Source organism: Protopterus annectens, chromosome 1.part0 (genome assembly GCF_019279795.1).
Source record: "Protopterus annectens isolate FY-2018-M chromosome 1.part0, PAN1.0, whole genome shotgun sequence".
Taxonomy (NCBI): domain Eukaryota; kingdom Metazoa; phylum Chordata; order Ceratodontiformes; family Protopteridae; genus Protopterus; species Protopterus annectens.
The window spans coordinates 71,835,735-71,859,449 of record NC_056725.1 but is presented as its reverse complement, the minus strand read 5'-3'; the positions used below and the strand labels follow the sequence as shown (position 1 = coordinate 71,859,449).

The 23,715-nt window shown below is 38.3% G+C and overlaps 1 protein-coding gene across 2 annotated transcripts in view; it reads right to left on the bottom strand.

The window, feature by feature from the left end:
- Positions 1-5,491: 5,491 nt before the first annotated feature.
- LOC122812253 (4F2 cell-surface antigen heavy chain-like) overlaps positions 5,492-23,715 on the bottom strand; it is a 767,505-nt gene continuing 749,281 nt past the window's right edge. For both annotated transcript variants that reach the window (XM_044084754.1, XM_044084682.1), the window contains exon 10: positions 5,492-6,169. In XM_044084754.1, the coding sequence (XP_043940689.1) occupies positions 5,828-6,169 (342 nt within the window). In that variant the 3' untranslated portion in view covers positions 5,492-5,827. The remainder of the gene's footprint in view (positions 6,170-23,715) is intronic.

The window sequence follows — 23,715 nt, the reverse complement described above, 5'->3', positions numbered from 1 at the left end:
GGTGATTGGTCTTTTATTGAAGATGATCTCACCGATCCTTCCTTCCTGGGTCGAGTTTGTGAGCCAGCTGGCAATCCAGTCAGTTATGTTGGGGTTTATGCCCAGTTCAGTGAGTTTAACTATACCAGATTAGGGTATTGTAATGAACTCCTTAGCCAGGTCCATGTAGGTGGTATGCACTGTTTCCCCCTCATCCATTGAAATGGTGACCTTCTCAAAGAAGTTGACCAGATCTAGTAGGCATGACCTTCCTTTGACAAAGCTAAGCTGGGTTTGATCCAATGTGTGAAGGTTGCTTATGTCTTTAGCATTTCCATGATAGTTCATCATATGGCTTAGACTAGTCAAGACTAATAGGTCTGTAGTTTTCGGGATTGGTTGATTTTCCACCCTTGAGAACTGGGATAGCCATTGCAGTCCTCCATTCTAATGGTAAAAAGCCTGTTATGAGGCTATAGTTGAAAAGTGACAAGTGGTCCTGATAAGTCATGTTTCAAGCTATTTAAGAGGCATGCTAGGATATTGTCGGGGCCCACAGAGGATGTGTTTTTGGCCTTAGAGAATACTGCCAGGACCTGCTCCATGTTAATTGTTTGGGGGGATAAGCTAGTAGATATTTCATTGGGGGGAGTGGGGGGTAAAGTCTGGCTTGTATTTGTCAGCCAGTAAAATTCGTTATCTCACTGTGCTCATTGAAAGTGCATCAATGACCACCAGTTTGGCACACTGATGTGTGTGGGCCTCGAGGTTGCAGACATAGCTGTAAAAGGCTTTGTGGTTGTCCCTAACCTGTGAGGCTATCTTGACATTGTAATTGGCCTTAAGTAGTCCTCTTAGTTTATGGTTTAGTTTAATAAGAGAGTGCTTATGTTTATTGGGGTTATTCTTCCTGATTTTAGCCATGACTTTTTCCTTTTGTTGCATACACTATTAAGATTAGAAATCCACCAGCATGGTTTATTTTAAGAGTTTGTTTTGGCTTACTTCTAGTAGTTACAGCAGCCTTTATACAGCCATTTACATGGTTGCACATGGTCTCTGTGAACAATTCCACACAGACTGCTGTTAACTCGAGGTTGGAGGGACACTGAATTTTGACAAACTATCACTTAATAAGATATAGATGCTAGCTGTTACAGGGTTTGTTGGGGTTACTGAGTTAATTTTTATTTAGAAGACAACAGCTTTGTGGTCTGACCTCATCAATGAGGACATGACACTGAAGGGGGGCCTGCAGTGCTCTCCCATATTGGCAAGTACCAGCCCCAGTATGTTTGAACACCTGATAGGTGTGTGCACTATCTGGTCAAGGGTACTTGTGTTAATAAAATCCAGAAATCATTGTGCCTCCAAGTATGAGGCAGTATATGTTTAACAGTCTATAGGCTATTTGATTTAATGATGAGTGTCTCCAGTAGATTTATGTATGAGCTATAGGATTCTAGGGACATAGAAGGTGACCTGCAGCTATATGCTACGAAATGGTATGGGACTTTGTCTCCTGTGATTTGCATGTGGATACATTCTAGAACATCTTCCTGTTTAACCAATGTAGAGCTATTCTTGTTGCTACTACAGCTTGAGGCTCCTCCACCTTTTGTCCCTGTTCATGCAGCTGATGGTCGAAATGTGCAGAAGGTACTGAAGCCTTGCACTGCTGGAGTACTTTCTGTGGATTTAAATCATATCTCAGTAATGGAACACGTGTCTATATTCTCCAGAGAGAAGACACCCTGTAGGGTGTGGAGCTTTTTGCTTAGGCTTCCAGCATTGAACAGTAACACCTTTAGGTTTCTTTGGGTTGGTAGGTTTGCCAATAAGGGGGTGGATAAAGTTGTAGCCAATATTCAGAAGCATAGGGGAGACAGGTGCAGACTATCTTTTGCAAAATAACATGGTTTGTTATTCATATCCTCCCATATCAACATATACTGAATCCACCTGAAAATACACCAGAAATATATTTGACACAACCTAACAACCATTTAGAGTGAGAATTTATCCCCAACTTTATGACATTAAAAAATGGGACAAACATAATGCATTATATAAACAAACACATTCGTTCATACAGTACCCATAAATTCGGGTTTCGTATTACTGATCACATCAATATGGGCAATAGAGGTGGACCAACATTTCCCTTTTTGAAAAGATTTGTGAATTTGATATTATCAGTATTATTCACTATAACAGTGAAAGATACTCCTTTTTTAACCTAAGTTTAGATGAGTAGAAATTATTGAGAAACATTATCAACACTAGGCAGATTAGATTTATAAAACTGGATAAAGGTGGTGGCCTAGTTGTGATGAATACTAATGACTACATCAACAAAATGTTTGTTATGCTCTATAGGGACATCTATGAAGAGGTTTCTGTCAATCAAATTAATATAGCGTACAGGAGACTGGACATGGATTTGGAAGAATTATTAGTCGATGGTTTTATTACTTGCAGTGGCCATGCATTTTTGTCTGTTCTACACCCTAGGACCCCCCACCATTTTTGGTATTTCCAAGATCCATAAGAATCTTTCTGATTCCCCTCTTCATCCCATTGTGGATGCCAAGTCCTCTAAGACTTTCATTATAGTTTGTTTTATTGATTGGAGACTTAAGGGAGTTGGAATGGGAATTCGCCATCTATATAAAGATTTCTGGGACTTTTTAACTAGAATATCTGACTATCTATATGTTGACTATTTAATTTTTGTTACTATTGATGTGAAAGACCTATTTTCAGTGATTCTCTACCATTTAGGTCTTGAGTGGTTCTATGGATTCTTATGTTTCAGTTCAGATTTGGACCATAGTAAGATTAAAATATTAAGAGTGCTAATGGAAATGTTTTTGGATAATAACAACACTTTTGAAGGTCAGTTATTTAGACAATTTCAGGCTGTAGCAGTGGGAGTGGCTTGTGTTCCCATATTTGCTAATCTCATCATGGCCCACTGGAAGAACATTTTTATTTTTTTCTTCTATCTTCAAGAGTTGTTGGTCCCTTTATGGGTGATTTTTGGATGTTTTTTCAATATTTGCATACTACTACTGAATTTTTAATGTTTACTATGAATTATCCATATGATCAAGTCGACTATATGGACATTTCCATATTAAAGAAAAGAAGTAGAAAAGGTTTTGAATCTTTCATTTTTAGGAAGCCCACTTATCCCAGCTCATTATTACATTTTAATAGTTGGCACCTTATTCATCAAAAAAGGTCCCTGGTTAAAGGGCAGTGTGTGAGACTATCATGCATGGTCTCACAGGATAATTCATTTGATCAAGAAAGATTAAAGTTTAAGCTTATGTTTGAAGGGCATGGGTATTCCCCCCCCCCCAGATTTCTCAATGGGATATTTCAAGAGGTTAAACCTAAAAGAGAAAAATGGGCTTTTTTTTGTCCTTTGCTATGAAAGGGTTGTCAGTATCAGATGAACAACCCTTTGACCGATGCCAATAATTCCCAGATTAACTACAATAGGGCTCTTATTCTCTCTTTTAATACTGACCTTTTTGACATCAAAGCTGTTATTCAAAAGAATTGGAATATTTTTTCCATTAATCAGGAACGTCTTAATATTGTAGGCCATATCCTGAGGATTGTACAGTATACAAGAAGGACAACTGCTTTATATCCACGTTAGAGAGAACAGGCACCCTAGAGTACCATGGCAATATGATTAAATATGAGCATTGCAGTCAATGTAAATATATTCTTGAGGGGCCTGCCTTTTACATTCAAGGTTATAGGGTTGTTAGGTTGTGTCAAAGATATTTTTGTTCAAGTTCAGGAGTCATGTATGTTGCACAGTGTCAACAAGGCATGTGTTTTTATATTGGCAAAAGTATACAACCATTTAGTGTGAGAATTTACCACCAGTTTTATGACATTAAAAAACAGGACAGACATGATGCATTGCATAAACACATTAGTTCCTAAAATACCCATATATTTGAGTTTGATATTATTGATCACATCAGTATGGGCAATAGAAGTGGACCAGGTGATGATTTCCTGTAATTTAGAGTTAAAATGACAATTGAAGAGCAGTGCCACTGTCCATCCAAGTTTGAATGACACATTTGATTACATTTTTATTATTGTTGGTATGGCTAAGGTACTATTTATCATTCAGCATATTACTGTATTTTATTTTTTATACTTGCTATTTTTATTTTGTTTAGGAGTGTATTTTTTTATTATGATTTGATTTAGATAAAATGTACTTTCAACTGTTGTATGACTTTAATTATTGATTAAGTGGAAGGTGATATGATTGTCTCTAACTTTTGACTGATTTAATTGGCCATGTGACTTTAGTGTGGTTATAAATTCAATTACTTTTATTGGGATGGTATTTTGAAGAAGCCCATGTATCAGCAGGATGAAAACGCTTTCAAGTTTTTTATTAAAGCAGTGCATGTGGCTGTCTGCTCCTGGCTTTCTGTCTTTGTTCACAATCTTCTAATTGGGTCGAAGCAGTATACCTGCATCTCATTCTTCTTTTAAAATGCTAGCTACTACAGCAGTGGTAAGGAACTTACTTTTTTGACAGGCCTTGAATGAAAATCAATTGAAAATGAAGTAATTAAGGTTTAGAAGCATAACGTGGAAGATGAAATACTGTAAACTAGGAATACAGAACGGTGATAGCTGCTTTTGTTTCTAACTGCAGGACTAGATTCTGGTTACACATTGTAGAAAAATGATCATGAAAATGCCAATGTATGAATAAGGTGTGTGTCATGCAGTTGCTCCCAGACAATGCCTACTGCTGATGTATCTGTTAATAGGTTAATATTTAAATTGTATTACCTGTTGAGAAATACTTACACCAAGATATGTGTAGGATTTGTGAAGGACTGCCACACTGGACGGAAGTTGTGTACACAAGATGGCACGATCAGCAATTTATTACCAGCCTCTCAGTTTCAATCATTTTGTTTTCAACATGAAATGTTTGCTTGCGTCTTTTAATTTGCAGTGACAACAGCACATTGTTGTTGTTGTTGTGTCTTTTGGCTTTTCCCGGTTAGGCGTCGCCACAGCGGAAGTCCAGTCCGCTAATGATTGGCAATAGATTTTTATGTGCCGAGTTGCCATCCCTGACACACAACCTTCAACGAAGGTACACTCATTCACACATGTCTCCACACAGAAGATGCTCTAGCTGAGAATCGAACAGGACAACGTCTTACTGTGAGGTGACAATGGTACCGCAGCACCACCACCGCAGTTACAGTGACAACAGCACATTAATCAGCTGAATCACTGAATCTACAGGTTTAATTTAGGAACAGTAAATACAGCTCTTATAACAAAAAAATTAATTAAAATTTAAATATAACATAGTAACGTAAACGTTCAGTTTTTACTGTTCCCTCACACAACAGTCCCTCCCATACAACACTTCTTCAACTGTTACAATTAGATGTAAATGAATATGTCTGCATTTACAAAAAAAAAAAAAAAACAGGCTTCATTAATTTGAAAATGGCCAAGTTTCCTTTATTCATTTAATCATACATTTTAAAACGGAACAATGCAATGTAATGCATAACTCAAGAGAGAAGACTCACAGAATCAGTACTGATAGAAATAAAGTTAAGGTAAGGAAAACTGTAGAAACTTTTTTGTTATAAAGAATATTAAGTTAGGCAACATACAGACTTCAAAGGTTTATTTGGTATCTGGATGTAATGTTCCAAATTTTCAGCACAGCAACAGGGAAAGGGTATATGTCTAGTTATTTCTCACTGACAGGAGCCATTTACAAAGGGTATAAAACAGAGATCAAAATTAAATGTTTTTTTCAGGTCTATGATGCATTGCCTTTAACAGGTTTTAGTACAAGGCTCTCCTTGGATGACAGCTGGAGGCATCCCAAGTCTACCTCTCCATGACGGTCCTGGTTTGAACTAACAACAATCTGTGCTTTAGGGGGTAGTCCAAAAGGGTGAAAATCGAGTACAAGACTCTCCTGTCCAAGGTTCATAGTGATTAAAAACGTTGAGCAACTCCAGTGGCGTAGGAAGGAAATGCTGTCGGAGCTGCTGTTAAGCATGGTGATGTTTCCATAGTGAAGAGCTGGTTCTCGCCATTTCACCGCCAGCAGGGAGGAAAAAAGTCTTAGTAGTGATTTCTTCTGAGTCTGTTGTTCCTGAAAGATAATTAAAGTATATACATGGTGAATAAATCAATACTTATGGTAGTAGAGTCTTTCCCTGGAGCAGTTTCAGTGAAAATAATTAGACAGAAACACATTCAATGACAATAAAGAATTACATTTTCTGCACTGTTGTGCAAACTCCAAAGAGAGAATTTGTTCTGAAGTTCGCAATGTGTATTTTTGGCTGAATGTTTTCACTGCAAGTACATTCAGGAAAAGTGTTTTATCATGCGATATAAATCCCTCCCCCACCATGCAACTCATTCCACAGAGTTGGGCAGATTCTAATGTGGCATCTACAAGCTGTGTATTCCACTAATCTCACCTTTCCAGTGGATTAACCTGCTACTTGTTGCTGTGCCACGGTAATTATTTAATGTTACTCATGAGATACATTCAAAGGCTGATGGCAAACAGCAATAGTTACAATTACAACCTCACTCCATTATCACAAGAAACACCACCACCTGCTGTTATATGTGAACTTACTATAGTTTACTTAATGACCCAGTGTTGCTGGTGACACCCAACCAATTTCAGAATGCTTCAACACAAGCCATAGTCCTCATAAAGAAAAGCAATACCAAGAATTAGGGATAAAGCAAAGAAAATATGCCAAGTCAGGCATAAATAGTTGATTTGACTGGATACACTTTTTTACACTGAGCTGTAGGCTAGCTTTTGTGCTTCTCATGTTCACCTTCATCAACAGACTCTTCACCTCTTCCTGACTTTCAGCCATCAATGTGGTATCACTTTCATACTTGGGACTGTTAATATTTCACCAGGCAATTCTGATGAGCACTTCTGAACAATATGATGGTTGCAGCTATGTTTGACATTTTGCTGACTGTAAGCTACAGAGTTTTTGTCCCACAACAAAAATTTCAACAAGGGCCAGTGAAAAAATGTTGGGTTAAATCCAAAATTTTCAAGAAACTCATGGATAATTAAGAGGTTTGCTTAAAATCAGAACTCAGTTAAAGCTCATACAGTACCAAAGAAAATGTAAAAAAAAGATGAAATTATTTCAGTCATGCTTCAGGGTAAGCCTTTCAATATCAGAGTCATACAAGTTTATGCTCCCATTACAGATGCAGAACAGGAAGTAGTAGGCCACGTTTAATTGAATTTGTAGCACCTTGGGTAATAACACCAAAAAAATATCACATTCATTGTAGATGAATATGTACAGCCAGAGTAATAGGAAAGGTTAGCCTTGGAGTATGGAATGATGTGGGAGAGACTGCTGAGATAATTTAATGGTCACAGTTAACACTCTTTTCCAACAGCTTAAAAGATAGCTTTATATGTGAATATCAACAGAAGGTCAAAACCAAAATCTGTCCGGGTATATATTTTGTAGTCAGAGATAGAAGGGCTCTCATACCATCAGCAAAAGCAAGACCGAGAGGAAGCTGAATGTAGTTTGGATAATCAGCTTCTTATTGCAAAATTTATTCTCAAACCAAAGAAGAGAAGAAAAGCTTCTAGGCCAGCTTCCTGAAAAATCAACAATATTCCATACAAATATGTAGTGCAGGTGAAGAACTGATTTAAGGGCTCAGTTCTGGAGAATAGAGTGTTTGAAGAACTACAGACAGACATTCATGATATCATCCATCAACAAAATCTTTCAAAGAGAAAGATTAAGAAGGCAAAATGGCTAAAAGTTCATTATATTCAGGAGGTGGCTACAAAAATATTCTAAACACAAAGAAGATTAAGAAAGCAAAATGGCAATCTGTAGATATTTTAGAAGTGAGCACAGAAAGGAGGAGACCAAAAGCCAATGGCGACAGGGAAAATGTGTCAAGCTGAATAAGATGTTTCAGAGGATAGCATCGACAGAGAAGTAGGAATATTTACATGAGAAAGGCTGGAAGAAGAAGATAGAGTGAGAAAGACAAGTGATCTCTTCAGGAACATGTACAATAGTGAGTAGAACTTCCAGATAAAATTAGGTGTGATAAAAGCTAAAAATAGGAAGAACATAGCAGAAACAGAAAAATATTAAGAAGAGTGGAGAGAAATATGCAGAAGAACAATATAGGAAGGACTGTAACATCACTGATATTTACGATGGTATGTTCTTTTATCTAGAGCCGCACATCCTGAGTAATGAATTTAAATGGGCGAAAGCTTTGCAAACTGCAGAAAGTTGTAGAATTCTAGCTATTTTTTTTTAAATCCTGCAAAATATGTTGTTGTTCCAGTGTTGCTTAGAAAACGTCAGCAAATTTGAAAAACAGCAGTGGCCTTTGACTTAGAAAAGGTCAATTTATAATCTAATACTCCAAGGAAAGCACACAAAGCCTGCTCAAATTACTGAACCATTGCACACTTCACACACTAGCAAGGGAATGCTTAAAACCCTGCAAGTTAGACAACAGCAATATATGGACTGGTAACTGATAGATGTACAAGCTGGTTTTAGAAGGGGTAGAGGCACCAGTAACTGAATTGCCAACAACTGCTGGAAATTAGAACAAGCAACACAGTTCCAGAAAATATTTATTTCTGCTTTATTGGCTACTCTAAACCTGTTGACTGTCTGGACCATAGAAAACTATGGCAAGTTCTTAAAGAAATCTGGATAACTGATCACCTTCTTTGGAATCTGTATGCAGATATAGTTAGAATTGAATATGGAAAAAATGACCAGTTCAAGATGGGAAAGGAGTGAGATAAGGCTGTATATTGCTACATGAAATTCAGGGTTAGATGCATCAATGGTGGTATCTAAATAGTCTGCAGAAATATTAACATTCCCACTCTGACAGATGAAGCAATTAAGACAAGAAGTGTCAGTGTTAGAAGACTATAGAAGAAAGAATAGATCAACAGAATAGATGTGATAAAAGCAATATGCAGTATTAGAACAGACCAGGATCTATCGTGCACTACTGCAAATAAAATAAAAATTTCAGCACATGCAGAAAAACCTAGAAGATACACAGATAAATATAAAGGAAAAGTACAAAATAAGCAATTTATTGATGACCCCAAAAAGCTTTATACAGAATTGGGAAACAAGGTAAAATGAATTGAAAGACCACCAAAAAAGAGGAAATAGATACACAGGATCATAGGAGATTACTAGGCTAATGGCTCTGGGGCCCTTACAAACCTAGACAAGTGTTTATCCCCAAAAGAGAAACCTCAATCAGCATATGTTACCCCTGTTAATGAGGGACACAGGTGGAACCCCTGTGACAAATTTGTGCTTGCCCATCCACTCATCAAGGTTGAGCTTGAAGAGGGTCAGTGACATACTTTGTTTGACGTGCATGGGGAGTCTATTCCAGAGATGGGGTAGCCTTTGGGAGACAAACCTGTCTCTCCAACAAGTTTTGTTAATGTCAGATATTAGATTTAATCCTTTCAATCAGGTACTATGTGAGCAGTTAGACTTACGGATATGGAGCATCTCTAATAGAACAGGGTCTGAGATTGCCTTGCAGGTGAGACACAGATCATCTCTGAGCAATCTGTATGATACAGAGTAGAGTGATAGTGATTTGAGCCTGTCCACATAGGACAGGTGTTGGAGGCCATGGATTCTCTTTGTGAGGTATTTCTGTGGCCTTTCCAGTTGATGTAGGTGTTTGGAGAGGTACATACCAAACAGGGTATTGTACTCAATTATTGGCCTAATGAGGGAGGAGTACAGAGAGGTAATAACCTCCTTTTTTCTGGATGCAATCCCTTTACTTATGAGATGAACCAAGTAAAAGGCTTTTGTGACCACTGTCGCTACTGATGTTCAAGTGTGAGACTGTTGTCAACTTGTGTACCCAGGTCTTTCACCACAGGTTGTGTGCTTAGGGGGTTGCTGCTAATGTGGTAATCAGTAGGGGCCGTGTTTTTGCCGAATGGTATAATACATTTTTTTGCCTTTAACTTAAGGCCATGACTTTGGCACCAGTCATTTGTTGCTGTGAGACCCTCTTGAAGTATGTTAACATCATTTAGAGAGTCAATGACAGCACCCAACTTACAGTCATCTGCAAACTTGGTCAGCCACAGGCTTTTTGTCTTTGCCTGGATCTCTGAGAAGTACATGCCAAACAATAGGGGTACCAGGACAGATCCCTGGGGGACACCACTAGTGACAGGTCTGCTGTTGGAGGTAGTGGCATATAGTTTGATCTTTTGGGTTCTATCAGTGAGCCAGTTGGCCACCCACCTATTGAGATAGGGATTTAGGCCAAGTTCTGTTAGCTTTTTGATGATGCCCGAGTGGGGGATTGTGTCAAAGGCTTTGGCCAAGTCAAGGTAAGCTGTATGTACTGACTTTCCCTCATCCAGTGCCTTGGTGACGGTCTCAAAAAGTCAACCAGGTTCAACAGGCAAGATCTTCCCTTGACGAATCCGAACTGGGTGGGGTCAAGTGCTTGGAAATTACTTATGTCCTTGTTTATGAGGTCCATAATAATATGCTCCATGGCCTTACAGATCAGACTTGTCAAGCTAATGGGGTGATAGTTTCCAGGGTCAGTAGTGGCACCACCATTGTGCAAAGAGATGGCAATGGCAGTGGTCCACTCTGCTGGGATGAAGCCTGTGCTTAGGGTATGGCTAAATAGGGTTCTCAATGGCAAGGCTAGTTCTTGCTGGAGATGGTGCAGAATACAGCCTGGGATACTACCAGGTCCCATGGAAACTGTGTTCTTTGCCTTGGATAGGGCCTTTTTTTGGAAAATTATCTATGAAGATCCTGTGGAACATAAGAAAGATGCTAAATGGATAGAAGAAGTAAAAGAAAGAATAAGAAGTTTAAAGGTACAGGATATGAAATGGGATGAAGTAACATCCAGAGAGATTGAAACAAAGTTAAGAAAAGCCTGTAATTGGAAACCCCAGGCCAAGATGCAGCACCTAACATTTTGTTAACGGTATTAACCTCTTTACATGAAGATTTAGCCATGAGTAAGAACTATTTATATGCACACTCCAAACAGACACCAACCTGGCTAAAAACAGGCAAAACAATGCTCCTACTTAAGAGTGAACCTGCAAGCTACCCTAAAAATTACAGACCAATAACTTGCCTTCTTACGACGTATAAACTATACCCGGGAATTGATGCTGACGGGGTTTATAGTCATTTAAAAGAAAACTCAATTATAGCAGTAGAACAAAAGGGCAATAAAAGAAAGTCATATGGAACAAAGCATGATTTGTTGTTAAATAAAGTCATACTGGAGAACTGTAAATAGGGGAAGTATTTAAGTATGGCATGGACTGACTATAAAAAAACATTTGATAGTATCCCACATTCATGGATAAAAGAGTGCTTAAAATGTAGAAGATACACCCTACACTGATCGACTACATTACAGCGACCATGAAGCAGTGGCAGACCACTTTGCAAATGAGCCATGATAAAGGACAGATTATCCCAAGGATAAAAAATTCAAAGGGGGATATTTCAGGGTAACTGTCTGTCACCGTTGCTATTCTGCCCTGCCATTAACCCATTAAGCTGTTTACTTAATAGCTTAGGCTATGGCTACAAGTTGGCTCCTAGAAAATAACAACATGTAAAGACTTCTCATCTTCTCTTTGTCGATGATTAAAAACTGTATATCTCATCAGATGAGGAACTGAAAGCACAGCTGCAGGTTGTCAAAACATTTTCAGATGATACAAGCGTGTCATTTGGTCTTGATAAGTGTGCAAAAGCAACCTTTAAAGCAGGAAAACCTCAGGACCAGGAAAACATCAGTTTGGGATGAGAATGTGACGTAAAAGAATTGGAACAAGAGGGAGTGTATACATATTTGGGAATTGATGAAGGATCAACAATAAAACATGCACAAATGTGAATAAAACTTAGTAAGGAATAGTTCAGAAGACTTATTAATTCTGAAAACAATGTTGACATCTAGGAACAAAATCCAAGCTAAAAACTAATTTGCTCTTCCTGCCCTAACTTACAGTTTTGGAGTGACTGACTGGCCCCAAAACATGTTGGATAGATTAGATAGGAAAACAAGAAGGATGATTCATGCTCACCAAAAGATTTATAAAAATCACTGTATACCAAGATTATATATTCCCCGATCAAAAGAAAGGATGGGCCTCCTTGAAATTGATTACATGTATAGATCTGCAGTTGTGAGACTCCACACATATCTGCTGACCTCACAAGACCCACATGTAATGAAAGTTTTGAAACATGAGGAGAATAAATCTAAGATGACTTCTCTGCTTAATTTAGCAGAAGTATATCGGCATCAAGCAGGAATGGAAATCAAACCAGAAGTAGATAAAAATCAGGCAGCAACTGAATGTGCCAAAAAACAAAAGAAAGAATGTAAGGTGAAGGATCAAATGAGAAGGCAAGAAAGGTGGAAAATGCATAAATATAGCTGCAAGTATAGAAAACTTCTGAAAGAACCTCAGTGTTGATCAGGAATGGACATAAAAATAGTTAAGGAGAGGTGAACTCAAACCAAGACATGAAAGGCTAATATTGGCAGCCCAAGATAGTGGGCTACGTACACATTGGTTTACAAAGTACATTGAACATGTGGGAGAAACAGACAAATGCAGGTTTTGTAAAACTGAATAGGAAACAATTGCACACCTTGTTGCAGGTTGCAACATACTAATGGCAGATGGACTGTATACTGAAAAGCATAATAATGTGGCAAGATTGTTTCACTGGGGATTGTGCAAACATTATGGTACAGAAGTGGCTAAAAAACACTGGAAACATGAGCCACAAAGCATCATAGAAAATGATGAAGTTTATACCACATGGGATTATGTATGAATTGCAGGAGGAGTCATTACTGGGCACACTGCGGGTGCTGCAAAGAGCACTTTTGGCTGACATGAAAGATTGAAACAATACTAATTTCATGAACTTTAATCACACTTTGACTTAGGAATGGGGTCCATTCCTGTCATAGAATTAGAAACCCAAAAGATTTGGAGAAATAAAAACAGATGAAAGTCAGGAGCAGTTGAAGAAACTGTTGATGATGATCATCATAAAAAGTGCAAATGCTGGCCTTCTGCTCAGCATACAAAATCTAAAATTGCAACATCTTGCCCTATTAATTATTTGCAAACAGAGGCTGAAGAAGTGGAGGATGGGACTGACTTTTGTTTTCCCTGGGCTCAGAGTTGTCTGCAGGTATGAAATTAAAGGACACTTGCTTACCAGAAGTAAACCTGTGGAAAATCTGGTTGACATTTTAAAGAAAAAAGACATCACTTTTTCAACAAAGGTCAATATAATTAAAGCTACCATTTTTGCAGTAATAACATACGGCTGAGAGAGCTGAACTATAACTAAGGTTATGCACTGGAAAATTGTTGCAGTGTTCAAGAAAACCTTTGGGAAATTATGTGGATTGGAAGAAAATTAAATCGGTAAATACTTAAGGCTTGATAATAATACCTGGGCCACATAATAAAAAGGCAGGGCTCCATAGAGAAGACTGTGATGCTTGGAAAAATGAAGGGCAGAAGAGGCTGAGATGGACAGAGTATTACTGAAGTAATGAATATGGATTTGTAAGAACCCAAAGAAGCAGTTGTTGACAGACAGGCCTGTTATGCTAAAGCCCATGAGGTCAAGAGTCAGATTCAAATAAATGACTAAACAACAATTGTTCAATGTTTGTTTATATCTTTTGATTAAGACCAACTACACAGTCTTAGGAGATGATCCTGAAATGCTTTCATTATGAGAATATCGCAACAAGCAAGCTGAAAACAAAGGATTCAAACTAAGGTGTAGGGGATACAGCTTATTAGCCAGCTTGTAACATCATAGAGTACTTGTATTTTAGAGAAATATGTGTCATAACAGTCATTGCACTAAAACTGTGCTTTACTAAATAAAGTCAACAATATTACCCTGTTTATGAAAACAAAATGAGACAAGCAAGTGTCTCCCTGTCACTTATCAGAGACTCGAACTTCTGCATTAGGTCAAAATTTGCGCATTCTCAGGGGTAAGAAACTACTCTTCATTGATTAGTGATAGCAAATTTACTGCATCTCTTAATGGGTAACAAAACAGGATTCAGTTGAGACTCTCGAGGAAATGTACTCAGAAATAATGCTGTGCAAGAAACAATCACTGATTATATGGACTAAAGACAAGCAAATAGACTGCTATGGAGACCAGTGGTAAAGCTAATTTGAACTTCACCCTTGGGAATTAGATTAACAGGAAACAGATTACTATGAGATGATTGGAAACACCACTGAACATTATAAGGTACTCATACAGTCCAAGGTTTAAATACTCATAAAATAGATATCATCTTATTTACATTACTGTGGTAACAGCAGCGGATAACTGTTTAAAGTAACTGAAAACACACAAAGGGATCACTATTTGAATTATTATAGGGAATGTTAATAGTTCTACTACACAGATAAAGGTGGTGCAGCGGTAGCGTTGTTGCCTCACAGCAAGAGGTTCTCCCGTTTGATTCTCAGTTGGGTTGGGAGTGCCTTCTGTGTGGAGTCTGCATGTTCTCCCCACGGTCAAGTGGGCGTTCGAAAGACATGCATTGAATGGGCATGCCTTCATTGAAGGTTGCGCGTCGGGCTGGCAACTCAACACCATAAAAACCAACTGCCAATCATTAGCGGACCAGAGTTCCGCTGTGGCGACCCCTAACCAGGAAAAGCCGAAAGACCAACAACAACAACACAGATAAAGACAGACAAGTATTTTCTTTTTCTGATCTAATTTTAAATATATTTTACAGTCTGTATCTGCTTTTAGCTAAGATCTTTAAGCCTATATTGATGATTCCATTACACAGCTGCACTGCATTTTTGCTGTTTTAAGTGGTCTAACTGTTGTTGTTATTAAGCTATGAATTCATTATTTGGTACTGAGTGTATGTCAAGCTAGCTCAGGACTTGTCTTTGTATCAGGGCAGTTCCAGGCCAGTCTGATGAAAGCTGAGGGTCAAATTTTTTCCCTCTCACCCACCCTGTTGTGGTTGTGTTGTTAAACTCAGTGTATTTGTTGTTGCATGCCTCTAATGATAATTTGACAAACTATTTCTTTCCCTCTTCACATTTATTGGCCCTTGACAATAAGCACATAAGCATCATTTTGCAAAGTCTCTACCCTTAAACTACTCACCAAGTTAAACGACTTTTGATAAAACTGCTTAATATTTAGTGCACTGATACTGCTTGGACTGATTTTAGTTTCAAATTAGTGAGTTTTTTTTTTACCTATGGTTACTGGTTCTTGCTGGTGGCAGAAGGTTTCCAGGCTAGTTATTTTGTACTGAAATTTACTCTTAAACAGCAAATCCACCAAAAACATCATTCTAAAATTGAACTCCGAGCAGTTGTAGTGTCCCTGTCTCCAGAGTCTTTCCTTTCAGTACCATGGACCAGCACTTCCCCACAACCTCTCTAGCCAGCCTGATTGAGATGAGTATCTTGAGATAGAGTAAAAATTGCCTCATGCTATGTGAAAATCATCTGTTGCTCAAATAGCATAACACAACATGTGAGATGTACACATAAAATATCCTTGGAGGCACAAATCTCACAAGAAAGTGAACTCAGACCCCAAAATCGTCAGCAGCACACCACACATCACACCTCTGCAAGGCCATCACAATACACATAAATCATCATATGATGAAGTTCTAAAGATTAACTTGCCTAAACCTCAAAGACATCCAAAACACAACACAGGAACAAAGCACACTCAGCGTATTAAGCCTACTTCCTCACCTAACACAAGGAATTCCAAAGTCACAGATGCTAAATCCATAAGGCAGGCATCAACCTAACCAATCACTGTTGTTATAGGTGACTCCATTGTAAGACATACAGATGTGCAAACTACCAAGCTGAGCAAGTAAAGAGTGATGGTTAATTGCTTGTCTGGTGCCAGGATCCATCTGATCATACATGCACAAGTCCTTGAACAACAAGTACCAGTATGACTCTGTCATAGTTTATGCTGGTGTCAGTGACTTGAGGTGTCCCTCCCTGGACTATATGAAGAGAGAACTGCTGGAGATCTTAGACTATGTGTCCTAGACAGGTATGAGTCTAGCACTGAGTAGCATTCTGCCATCTCCAAGGATGATGCTGTGATATGAGCAAAAAATAATTGATTCACCATGCTGAATGGAATGTACCAAGTGAAAATAGAACAGCTGCAGTTATTACCCTGCAAAAGAGAGGAGCTTCTGCAGACCCAGACAATTACAGACTCATAAGTCTGACCACCCTCATATACAAAGCCATGGAAATACTTATCATGGAATTAATTCATCAGGACATAAGGAGCCTCCAAACTTTGGTGCTATCTCAGTTTGGATTCATCAAAGGCAGGTCATTCTTACTCAATCTAGTGGATGTTTTTAAAAAGGTCACGGAAGCAATGAATGAAGGCAAAATAATGCACACCCATACCGCGACCCTGACAAAGCTTTTGACACAATTCCCCACTCAGGCATTGCATAAAAACTAAATAAACTGGGAATAAACCTCAATGTAACCTGTTTGATTACCATCTGGCTTATAGGTAGGAAACAGATAATTAAAACAGGGGAAGTTACCTCCACAAAGAGACTGGGCACCAGTGGAGTTCCTCAGGGTTCTGTGCTGGGACCTCTCCTGTTTGGCATCTACTTTTCTGAAGTAAATGCCAGTACCATAGGGCACTAGCTGACTAAGTTGGCAGATGACTGCAAGCTTGGAGAGTTAATGAATCCCCAAATGACTTAGACTCCCTCCAGGAAGGTTTGTTTCAAATAAATAACTGGTGTTAAAATCATGGACTGAAACTAAATGTCAAAAAAAGGCATTATTGTATCCTTTGGGAAGTCATCTACCCCAGGGACCTACCACATTGACAGTACTTCCATAAGAGTTCATAGATTCACAGGTTCATAGATTAGTTCTAGGCCAGGTTCATAGATTAGTTCTAGGCTAACTGCCCTTGTGGGCCATTTTAAGCCTCGCCAATTACCCCATGTGAGAATAAAGCCCTGCACTTTGTCTCTGTAAGGTAAACAGCTTTACCATTAATGCCAACCTCCCACCCCTTAAATATCAGCCAAAGAGAATATGATCTTCACCCAAAGACACACACACACTTGCCATTATTGAGATTAGAACCCCTGCTTATCTAGTTATTTGTACTATAGTGTTACGCAGTTATCACACATACTACAGAGCTTACTAGACTCAGTTGTTCAGGATTTGCCAACTTATTTGGAAAGTGACCTACTTTTTGACCAACATGTACTATTATTGTAAAAAAAGTCCTTCTATAGTATACAGCTTATAAAGAAAAGGACTGTGTTTAGTCATTGTCCTGCTTTACACAGCCCTCATTTTGGCAATCGTTGAATATAATGTTCTCTTTGGCATGTATCTGTCCATGCACACGCAACAACTTGAATGGACTGACTCAAAGTCTTGTCACTATATTTGGTATCCTAATGACTGCTAAGAGGTGACCTGTGTTTGGCATACAGGGCATCCTCCAACCCATTACTGATAGATTTACAGCACATCTGCAAGTTAAATGGCAACAGAAATACTTGGTCTAGGAATCTAAATATCTTCTGCAACATCAACAGAATAGTTTGGATGGACAGCTATATTTCACAGAGGATACCACTGCTGTGGAACAGACTCCCCATCCACATAAAACAAAATTCATCCCTGTCCATTTTCAAGTGCAACTTAGATTTATGGATGGGAATGAATATTTACCCAAGGATTGTCCCCTGTGCTACTAATGGGCAAGGTAGCTCCTAAATGCTTAATCCCATGTATGGGTCACGTCAAATTATCTATGGTATTATCCCAGTTATTCTCATTAGGAGTAATATATAATTATCAAGCATGGGATGGGTATGGCCAGCCTATAACTAAATGCAATAGGTTATGTTGAGCACAAAAAAAAAAGTGGTTAGGTCTAAAATGGCCTTAAGGGCAGCTAGCCTACTACTTTCTTATGAACCTATGAAATTTGGGGAAGATTTTAGTTTGTTATGTTCAAGTAGCACAGCCATCAAGGGAAGAAGTTGTTCCACATAAGTGAAACAAAATGAAGGTTAGATCATGTCTTCATTTAGCTTACTATACAATGTACCATTTTGGCTTACATCTAGAAACACATGATGACCAAGCTATCAGTCAAGTATAGCACAGAAGCCAAGATGTACAGATAAGGACTCTAGTAACTAAACTTCACTGAAAAGTGTAATTGCACTAAACTATCCAATTTATAACACACACTGCAGTATAAACGTTCATGATAAGCAAATGCATGTGTGATGCTTAGCTCCAAGAAAATTTAGACTTGTGAGGGATTATTTATTTGCTATATCAAAACTAATAACAAACTGAGAATAAAATTTATCCCTGCTACATAGCACTCACTGAAGAATATGGACTGCCACCAAAGCTAAAGCTAAAATCACCTTTGATAAAACTTCTTTAAAAACTTCTTCAAAGACTCAAAGATAAATTCTGTGATAAAATAGTTCTGGCTGAAAAACGGATAAGCGCTTTCGGTGAAAACCTTTTTCAAATCCTTGAATGCTAGCTTACTTCACTCTTACTAAATACTACATTCAATCTTCGGATCTATATTAGAACACCGAACATTCAAAATGTCTAGTGTTCTAATATTGACCCATTTTCAGCGAACACTGAAAATATCGAAGAAACAGAAAACCAAATTTTTTTCTAGGGAAAGAATTCGGTTGTCCATTTCTGTTGCTTTGGTATTTTCAGCACTGTGGTGGAAAGTTACGGGTCGGGTTCAGGTAAGTGTGTGATTGTGTGGACGTGAGGGTTAGGGCGGGTTAGGTGAGTTAGGATTAAGGCGCGGGTCAGGTAAGTGTGCGATTGTGTGGACGTGAGGGTTAGGGCGGGGTAGGTGAGTTAGGGTTAGGGCACGGGTGAGGTGACTGTGCGATAGTGACTGACCTTAGGGTTAGGGTTTGTGTTAAGGTAAGTGGATAGTTAGTGGTGTATGTATAGTTTAGTGTAGGGTTAGGTGTAAGAGTTTAGATGTATGTGTGTGGATTGCTGTTTGTTTGGTGTGCTTGTGTTGTGTGTATGTGTTTTGGAAAAAATTTGCTGTTCTGTATGTTCGATGTTTTAAATTTTCGATTGATAGGGTTCGATATTAGAACACTCGAAATTTTGAAAGTTTGGTGTTCTAATATAGACCCCAATCTTCACTCCACACTGTGACCCAACGCTCATTAGCCAGTCATATTCTGACTTGCAAACACACCCTCATACTGCATCATCATTTCTTCTTTAGGGCTTTCCCTTTTAAATTAGTTTTAAAGGGACAATGTCATTCAATCCAGGAGCTGAATCAGCTCGCAGATTCATGATCCATTTGGTCTCTCCTATTTCTGTGAAATTCACTATGCCTCCACCTTGTGACGTTTCTTACAGTCTAGACAGAGCCATAAACTTAAAGGAATGCCCTTCATTTTTACTAATATGGCCATAAAGTGCATTGGTCTCAACTTAATTCCTGACATTCAAATTATGTCTCAGAATGCGCTCCTTAAACATCCTGTTAGTTTGTGAACAGGACGAGCATACAGCTACATACACAACATTCCTGCTTTTGCAATCCACATATCCTTGAAAAATATACTGTTTCCTAGTCACTGGATGCTGAAATAAATTAGAAGTTTTAATAAACGGGAATGCCTTGCAAAATCCACATTTGAAGGTGCCTTTTTTGATGCAAGATGGGGCTCCACTCTCATCTTTATTCTTGGAGTTATAGCATAGAATTCTTTTCAAGTTCTTCCTATTCTTAAAAGAGAAGCTTGGGACATCTCCCACTATCTCTCTGATCCTAGAATCAGGGGACAGATCTGGCCAGTATTTCTTAATTATATTACATCTCAAAGAAATATCACTACTATAAGTGAGGCAAAACTAACAGGATGTTTAGAGTGCATTCAGAGACATAACTTGGATGTCAGGAGTCAAAGTGAGACCAATGCACGTGGCCATATCAATAAAAATGAAGGGCATTCCTTTAAATTTATGGCTCTATCTAGGCTGCATGAAATGTCACTAGGTGGAGACATAGTGAACTTAACAGAAATAGAAAAGACCAAATGGATAATGAATCTGCGAGCCGATTCAGCTCCTGGATTGAATGACATTGTCCCTTTAAAACTAATTCTAAAAGGAAAGCCCTAAAGAAGAAATGACAATGAAGTATGAGGGTGTGTTTGCACTTCAGATTATGATTGGCTAACAAGTGTTGGGTCACAATGTGTAGTGAAGACTGAATGTAGTGTTTAGTAAGAGTGAAGTAAGCTAGCATTCAAGGATTTGAAAAAGGTTTTAACGAAAAGCGCTTATCTGTTTTACAGCCAGAACTGTTTTAGCACAGAATTTATCTTTGAGTCTTTGAAGAAGTTTTATTAAAGCTGATTTTATCTTTAGCTTTGGTGGCAGTCCATATTCTTCTGCAATTTCATTATTTGTCTATAGGAACTGCCTTTAGTGGTGTAACCAACTGTCTGCATCTCTGCTACATAGCACTGGGGGACGAAGCCCTGACTATGATGCAGATGAACTGAGATAGATTAGCAGACTGAGTGCTTTAGGAATCTAGTGAAAGGGTGGTTGGGTATGGGGTAGGAAGTCCACTGTAGCACTTAGCATAAAAGAGGCATAATTGTGGGGCATGTGAAAACAGATATAGGGAAACTCTGTTGAGTAGCAGTATCTAACACATCACCAGCCAAAGCAGTGAGAGAGTGAGGTGAAGAGGGTAGGAGGTGCCCAACTCATGCCCCTGAAGGGGAGCAATGGGGCTAAGTTTCTGTACCAGTCCAGGGAAAAATTGGACAGCTCTCATCTTGCAGTGTGAATGAATGAGTAGATTAGGTGTAAGAGAGTTCTGATGGCCACTGGTGAAGGATAAAAAAGGTGAAGACATTATAAAGGACTCACAAAAAGTACACCACATGTAAATTATTTATGTTATTGTCTTTGCATACCACATGATTTGGTGTTTGGTATTTCACCCTAATCTTGTCTGAAAATAGATAATAGATTTAACCAGCAAAGACAAACCAGGTAACTGAGTAATAATATGTAATGATCAGATATAAGGGTGAGTTTTTGAAGACTGAATTATCTGTGTTGTGGTACTGTTCCTTAGAACCATTCACTGGTTACACCATTCATTTCTTATGTAGGGCCCTTGGTTACTAATGAAAGACTGTCACATAGACTTGTGCAGTTTGAATATCATCCTTTCTTATGCAGCTTTTTTCCCCTGTGTCCTCCATTTCTCTCCCATATGCCACAGATATGGGCAGGTGAACTGGTCATGCCTAGATTGCCATAGGCATAAGTGTATTATGTGTCCTGTAGTGAATTTGTGCCCCATTCAGTACTAGAGTCTGCGTTATACTTGTTACTGCTAAAACAGACATCAATTTTATGTGATCCATTAACAGGACAAAGTGGGTATTAAACCTGAATGGATAAGTAAAGGGTGTTAAGCAGGCTTTGCAGCCTTCCATTAGCTGCCTCACACTATTCATATTTTTCTAATGATGATGAAAGGAAATAAGCTACAAGCAGCATTTGTGGCTTGTAATGGTCCACTGTTGCAAAACAGAAATATGAAAAACAGCCACGGAGGGAAAAAGCAACTCCCCAGACTGATTTACTCTCTTTTTATTTTCAGTCTGGCAGGTCATTCTACATTTGTAATCTGTATGTTCAGCTTGTTTAGGCCTTCCTGATCAAACACTGGCATTTCACTTCTATCTTGTTCATACTTGAATTCTAGCAAATTGTTTAATTTGGTTAGCACTACAGCTGAGACAAATGAATTAAATCCTAGATACCTTGTTTTTGACCGCTTTAAGCATCCCACACTCCAAACAAGCCCTCACTCCATAAGTAAGACACTTAGGGTTGAAGCTATCCAAGCCAATGTAGTGTTACACATTTAGGAAACTCGGAATTTAAAATAAATAAGACCAATTTTCTTGTTATTTAGTAAAGAACTGTATCTACTGCAGTCTTCCTTAATGCAATCCAGACCTTTGACTTTGGCTCCCCAAACATCTATTACCCACATTTATTTTCAGAACATGATGGCTCTCTCTCACCAATGAGTTTTTTTTAACATTCTGTTAACTTACATGAGATAAATAACTGCGCATTGATGTTTTTTTTTATTTTCTTATTTCTTTAGCTCCAGCTGTGAACTTTGCAAATTGCTCTAACGCATTTCAATCAGCATTCTTGAATGCTCTTTGATGGACATTTTCATAAATCTCTATAGCAAATCATCTTTTTGTCAGCCTACTTGCATGGTGGATGAATTAACTATTAAAATAACTTACCATCACTCAATAAATATATGCAAATTTAGTGTGAATTTATGTAACCCTTTATTCAGTTTCACTCTGAGGTATAAGAAGGAAGTGAAGATATATGCATGCATGCAGTTCTTGTTTAAAACCATGTAAACTAACTGAAAATGTGAAGTCATATGGATGTCAACAATATAAAGAGAAACATGCAAAAACATGCTAAAAACTGTATCAAGTGTACTTATCAAAACATGATTTCAAAAAAGGTTTCAACCAAATAAGTAGATAAAACCTGGATGTTTAAGAGGTTGTAGCATTTCAATTTTCTTTGTTTCAGCAGCATATCACTACTGCACACCATCCGATTCAAACATGCGCAGTACCTACAAATATGAGGTTGCACACTAGATGTCTAAATACGGCACTGATGACCATTTACTTTGTAATATCTGAAATATGTTCAGAAGCACCTTAAATGCTCTTGAGGCTTTACCTTACAGAATGGTCCCACAATTACACACACAGCCCTATGCACAGCATCACAACTTTAACAGAACATGGCATTTTTGCTGATGAAACCTCCCTTTGCTTATGCAGATAGATAATGCCAGATTTATAACAGCAGTGTACTGCATGGAGCATGGTGATTATGCTCTGATATTTAGAAAAAGGCAAGCAGTGAAGTGCCAGAGTGGTGCACAGCCTGACATTAACAATTATTGAGCATCCCCTGCTAAACTTGTTAAGGTCGGTTCTAGCACCAGGCAGTAAAATCTGCCAGTACTGGCCAACAAATGAGAGTGTGAGAAATAAAAGATCTGTGTCTGCCTGCTGTCCATACCGGTAACGTGTCCTAAACTTCCTCAAATAAACTTAGCTGCTAAAATAACAGACAGTATTAGCATCCATATTCTGAAGGATACAAACTCTGAAACTCACATGCGTGTCAATATTTAGTGACTTCAAAACTCTGTGGTTTATCTGAAAAGTTTATGAGGAATTGACCAAAAATATGAAGCAAAACTGTGAACTGTTCATAGGTTTGCACTAAGCTAACTGCCCTTGTGAGCCATTTTAAGCCTAGCCAATTATTCCTTGTGCGACTCAAACCCTGCACCTTGTGTTTGTAAGGCAAAAACCTTAACTATTAGGCCACCCTCAGATACATAAAGGTGATCT